Here is a 6,346-nt window from a genome sequence, read left to right as displayed (position 1 = left end):
AGTGATTGGAGTTAGGATATCCAATCAAGGTTATTTACTTCTTCAATCAATCTTAAGTTTAATTACTTAATGAGGTCAATGCACTTGGAAGAAGAACAACATTGAATGAAAGAGATTATATTGATGTTTAGTCAGTTACAAAATGAGGGCTTGAGGCCAGTACATCAGAATTAACTGAAAAGTAAACTATCCTAAGCCTCAGATGATGGTGGAGGTACCTCAGCAGCAGGAGCCTCCGCAGCATGAGCATCAGAACTCCCTTCTTCTGCCTCCGCTGCTTCATCCCCAACCGCTTCATCAGCTGGGGTCTGAGGCACTTCATCCACAAACTCCGACCTCAGCTGTGATAGGTCTTGTTTTGGGTAGAGTTCCTCAGCCCTCTCCATCATTTCGATATAAGCATAATTTCTCCAGTAGATGCTGAAGCCTTTGTACTCCTCAATGTTGTGAAAATTAGCAATGTAGTCTTTGACTACCTCCTCCCTCGCCACATTGGCCTCATCCACATGCCACTTTATTTGACTCTCCAAGAACTTGTAGGCGTCTTGGGCCCCAGCCAGCTGGAGATTGGTCTTCTCCAAGGCCTTAGCAGTCACCTTTTGATAGTCATTGGAGACCTCCACTTTCTTGGTAAGGGAAGTCACCTCGCACTGGGACTTATAGACCTCCTTCTTCAAGGCCTCGAACTGAGCCAAAGCAGACTCCAACTTGGCCATGTCTTCTATTTTTTGGGCCCTCGCTTCCTCTACCTCGACCCTGGCCTTCTTCAACTCCTCTACGAGGGAGGTCACCTTCTTCTCCGAAGATTGGGTCCTCGTCTGAAAATCAGTAAGGGCCTTCTTGCACTCCAATGCGAGCCAAAGGTCCTCACACTTTGGCTCACAAGGGCCCTTGTCAAGTCCACCGCATCGCAGGAAGAGGCGTGCAACTGCCACCGGTCCGTCCAGAATTTGTGGAAGCTCTAAATAGTGCTTTGGATCTCGGCTGGTAGAGCCTCAACCAACGTCGGGGCCAGGACCTTCTCCCTCCCGACAAGGAAGTTTAGAGATTTCCCTTGCACTCTTGCGAGCCTTTGCTTGGCAGCTTCATCCTTTGCCTTCTCAGCCGCCCTCCTCGCAGTACCCTCCTTAGCCTCGACGCGCCGCACCATTTCAATCTTCATCGTTTTTTAGGCGGCCTCCAGGAGCTTTGGTTGAGGGGCTTCTTTTCTTTTGTGGGACACAGAGGTCCCGAACTTCCCAGATGAGCTGGTGACATGCTCCAGCTTCCTCTTCTTCTGCTCCTCGGGGACTTTCTCCTTTCCCCGAGGCTCTTTGGAGAGGCACTCCACCCTCCCCGGACCTCCTTTGCACCACTCGACCTCGGCTTCAGGGGCCTCACCGTCACATTGGATGTGGCCTTAAGGATAGAGGCCATGTCTGGGCTTGTGTAGTCCCTTCTCTTGAACTTGTCTGCAAAGCATGTCAGTACGTCAGCAACGAAACAAAAAGCAATAAATACACAAGTATACAAGCTTCTTACCTTTGGAGGCCATCAATTCAAAGTCAATGAAGTAGCGGCTTCGATCGATGAGGTGGTCGAAACGCCGAAGTTTCAGAGGTCTCTTGTAAATGTCCTCTCTCACTTCAAACTCCTCATTGCTCAACTTGAACCTCGCACTACTATCTGCACAGCAAGGCTCAACAGTTAGAAAAATAAAATTTTGAACTCATAATGTAAACTACTTAGGCTGGGAGACTCACGAGCTTCATAATACTAGGTCGGTACTATGCAAGCCAAGGCTGTGTCCCCCTCCACTGCCTGCAACCTGCCCCTCACCCAGAACCACGATTCCTTCCACTCCTTGATGGAAGAAGGTAGCCCCACCACAAATGGTGCGTGAGCCCCCCAAGGAGTTAAGTAATACCACCCCACTTGACTCTTTACCTATCACCCTAGGCTGGAACAAGGTCATGAAGACGTGGAGAGGCATGTTCTCCCCAAGTGACACTTCTTTCCATAGGAAGTACGAGCCAACCAATTGGCTCCACCCATTTGGCAGAACCTGGGTCGGCGACAACATAAAGTTTCGCAGCACCGCCCTAAAGAAGGGGTGCAAAGGAAGATGCATGCTTACCTTAAACAGGTATTCACTCACAGCCACGCATCCGGGCCTCGAATAGTAGGTGCGCTCATGAGACTCAAGCACCAACATTTCAACATAATGAAGTACACAGTACCTCTCCCTGATCTCCCCCAGCCTCTTCAAGGTCATATTTGAAGGCACTCTGGATGCTCCCCACTCTTCACTGTAATCTACTGGCTCCTCGGTTATAGCATATTGCTCGACCTCAAGGTCCTCTCCGTGACTCGTCCCCTCATCGAATGACGCAATAGTTAATAATTCCCTACCCGAGGTGGACTCCATATCAGAAAAGGATGAATTCAATACAAAGAAATTTTCTGTGAAAATACCTACAGGAAATGACTATGCAAACGGAGTAACACTGGAAAATGAGAAGATTGACTGTTTGGACGCCGAAAAACTTAAGCTTTTGAAGAAGAAATCAGATTGCAAAGGTTGAAAATCCAGGAAAATGGGGGTCTCTCGCCTTTTATAAAGGGCCAGGACGAACCCCAACCGTCTGATCAAAGCCTATTGAATCTGGACTTTTCATTCTAAATCAAATCTGAGGCGTAAAATTCAAACTATTTTTCAAACTTATGCTTCAGATTCAAGTGTGTCCTCCACACACTTCCCCAAACGTTTTTGCTTCTAGAAGCTCCAGCTGTACCCATAATTACGACTTTAATTTGACGGCAGTAGACACCTTGGAAGTTGAACGGTTCAGCCACCTTTCCTGGAAAATATGCATAAAACATCAAATCATTGGCACAATTTTCGAGGAACAATCATTACCAATGAGCCACAGAATTCCCAGCCACCTCGGCTTCCTCATCACAATTCAGCCATCAAGCATCGCAGGTTCGGTTTTTCAACCACCTTGGCTTCCTCATCAGAATTTCGATTTTTCAACCACCTCGACTTCCTCATCAGAAATCAGCCTTCACAAGGCTCGCAGGTTTGGTTTCTCAACCATCTCGACTACCTCATCAGAATTCAGCCTCCACAAGCCTCGTAGGTTCGGTTCTCAAAACCACCTCGGCTTTATCATTCTTCCACAACAACACATTTCTAACTCCAACCATGATATAAATATCTATACTTGGATTTGGGGAACTATTATTTGGGGTACAAAAATTTCAAAAATTTCTTTCAACTTAACTGGCTGGCTTTACTTCATCAAAGTCCTCGCGTTGCATAAATGACTATATTTGAATTTGGGGGACTATTGTTATGTGTTTGCACTCTTGGGGGGCCCACAGCCAACTCATGCCGAACCACGTGGGAATCAAGCCGAGGTGATTTGCATAGTCGAGGCCCACAAATCGAGGTCCACAGAAGCCTAGGCCTATATATACAGAGGCCCATCTATCATTGCTCTTGAGTAGCTTCCGAAACCCATATGCCGAGGCCCTTTGAAGGTGGACAAGACCCTATTGGCCAAAGCTCTATAGCCGAGGTAGCAGCCTCTGAATCACAAAGTAGCATCTTCGATAGACACTTCTCTCAAGAGATCCTCTGCACAAAGATCTTACTTGAATGATTGATAGGACGTTTGTCATGAGTGTAAATGTTAAGTCTTGTCACTTGTAGAGGCGGCTCTACCAATCAATAAATGTATAGCAGGCTAGGTGCAGCTGATGCCTACAATTTGACATGTAAATTAACCGGATGAGGTCACGTGTACCCCGACCCAAAGGTTACGATCTAACTTGTGACACTATAAATATCTCTCATGTACCCCATACAAAGGCTAATGCAAGAATCAATACAAGAAACTATACTTTACTCAACTCTTTCTTTCTTATTATCTTGCAACACGTACATATTTAGATACACATTTATAAATATCGATTGATAATTATTGTACAATCGGTATACGAACATCCCGTCGAATTTCGAACGTTCTCGTCCCGCGCGTTGAGCTACGCCCACGCCATTGATCTGTCCGTTTTAGACCGTCCACTTGTTTTAGCGTATTAGACTTTCGCTCATGTGTGTGCGGGTTGGTTTGACATTTGATGGCAACATTTTTTGGGGTCAACAAAAGATAAAGCCGAAGATCATAATGAATGAACGATCATCAATGGATGCTCAGTTTCACATATTTTGTGGGTATATATGTAAGTCATGTTTGTCCATACTTCTGTACGTAGTTTTGCTTCATTTGTTGTCGTGCAATGACTGCAAATTTGATATTTCATATTTGAAATTATGAAAAGAATCAATTATCCCAAACTAACACATAATGGACAAATGACACTTTTGCAAGAAAAAACTCGAATTACTACTATATAAACTGAAAATATGCCAATTTTATGGAAGGGAGAGAGTGCTTTACAAAATTGTTGGGCGGGGGGGGGCGGGGGGGGTTCAAATTTTGATCCTAAAATGTCCTTAAAAACAAAAAATAAAATACAAATTCTGTCACGCGTCAATCCCCCACTCCCTCTTCCATACCCTTTCATCACTAGTCCGTACGCAAATCAATAAAGTGGAGACCGGTGTGGAGTACCCTTCCTCCGGTTCATCGTAGCCTCTGAGATTTCCGAAACTGGTCGAAATGCAGATCGGAACCCCGACACATTGCTTCTCTTCTTCCTCACAACCTCCGTCGTGGCTGTACATGAAAGATTCAAACAGTCCGCTAAGGCGGCAGCACCACCGCCGCTGCTAGAACCGGATTCGGTTCTCTCTGAACCGTCCGTTTCAAGCACCGAGTCAGGAGTCATATGGCCATCGTCCAATCCCGGTTCTGGCCACGCAATTAGCTCATACTTGCGAATAGACTTTGAGAGCTCAGCCCCAGTTCTCAGTACATGTTGAAGCTGCGGAATGACAAAAACACAAAAGATCATAAAAACAACTAAAAACATGAAATGGGTCACCACCAAAATTTACTGGGCTATGAAAATTCAAGAAATTTTCTAGTGTGTGTGTGAAAGAGACAGAAATGTATGGACCTTGCAACACAGAGAACAGAAGAGGTATGAGTCTTGCAGGGCTCTGTCACAGGTGATGCAGAGATTGCCAGAGACTCTGGATGGCCTTGTCTGGGGCCTTTGATTTAAAAATACGACTTTTGCGCTGTTAGTAGTGTAAGACTGCAGAAAAAGTTGAAGAAATGCATTACAAGAATAATATTGCTTCAGTTCTTTCCATTTCATTATAAAATTAATCACTACTTACTTGAACACGACCACAATCCATCAATTGCTCAGCATCCCCTAGCCTTATTACATCATGATAAACGTATCTTCTTATCTGCAAATCAACCCACAATTTATAAGATTGCAGTATTGAAGAGCAATTTCAAGAAAACATAAATTCGTACCTGCAAGTTGTAAACTGATCTCCAGAACGTGGTTGAATTTTAACAAAAGCAAAGATGGAATAGGGAAAAAAAATATGTGGTGGGATTAATTATTTACACGAGAATTATGAAAAGTGAACCTGTAAGAGGCGGTGGGAGCGATGAAGCGAGAGGCAGTGAGGGCAAAGGCCTTCACAACAGTCCAAGCAAAAGACATTCTTTTCATTCTTCTTAACATCCTCATGAATTAAGCAGGCGTTGAAGAACTTGTCTGTCAAGAGGGCGAAAAGCCAATGGGGAAACTGTGATGAATTCTCCAACTGCAACAAATTTCATCAAACCAAAACTCATCAATTTAGGGCAGAAAATTTAAAGACTAGGCTTTACACAGAGAAATAGATGGAGACCCCACCATATTTATATTTTGTTGATTTGAATTCTGGTAGGATCTAAATATATTTGTAGAGACAATAGTGTAGAAAAGTCTACAGCAGGATATGAGGAACAGAGAGAGAGAGCGGCGCCTGTAAAATTTATGCTATTACCAAGGAGGGGAGGAGAGTGGTGGAGAAGGAAGGACGAGGGAGTGGCCTCATGGCTGCTACTACCAGATCATGCCATCTGTATACATAATGGATGGTGCCTGCCTTGTGTTGTAGTATTGAAATCTGTACTACTACAACAACTTTTCGTTTTGCTAACAAAAAATTTGATTATAACCCAAAACAATGCAAATTAATCCTGTTAATCCTGGATTTTTACCACTTTGATTCCATTATTAACAACCCTGTATTCTAAAATTTCAATAAACTGTCCTCCTCGATTAATTCGAATCATATCATCTAAAATTTTTAACTAGTAATGTTATTTAGTTGAGTAGTGTGATGCATCTAAACCGCATACTTTTAGATGCCGATTATGCAATTAAA

At 44.0% G+C, this 6,346-nt stretch overlaps 1 protein-coding gene across 1 annotated transcript; it reads right to left on the bottom strand.

Annotated features, from left to right (window-relative positions):
• Positions 1-4,476: 4,476 nt before the first annotated feature.
• Positions 4,477-6,023, bottom strand: LOC111391312. The gene is made up of 5 exons (XM_023016510.1): positions 5,830-6,023; positions 5,558-5,737; positions 5,294-5,368; positions 5,068-5,208; positions 4,477-4,932 (listed from the first exon to the last, which is right to left on the bottom strand). The coding sequence occupies exons 1-5, from the start codon at positions 5,830-5,832 to the stop codon at positions 4,591-4,593; spliced, it is 741 nt and encodes a 246-aa protein (XP_022872278.1). The 5' UTR covers positions 5,833-6,023; the 3' UTR covers positions 4,477-4,590.
• Between the last annotated feature and the right edge of the window lie 323 nt (positions 6,024-6,346).

Source organism: Olea europaea, chromosome 3 (genome assembly GCF_002742605.1).
Source record: "Olea europaea var. sylvestris chromosome 3, O_europaea_v1, whole genome shotgun sequence".
NCBI classification, from domain to species: domain Eukaryota; kingdom Viridiplantae; phylum Streptophyta; class Magnoliopsida; order Lamiales; family Oleaceae; genus Olea; species Olea europaea.
This window is presented reverse-complemented; position numbering and strand designations above follow the sequence as displayed.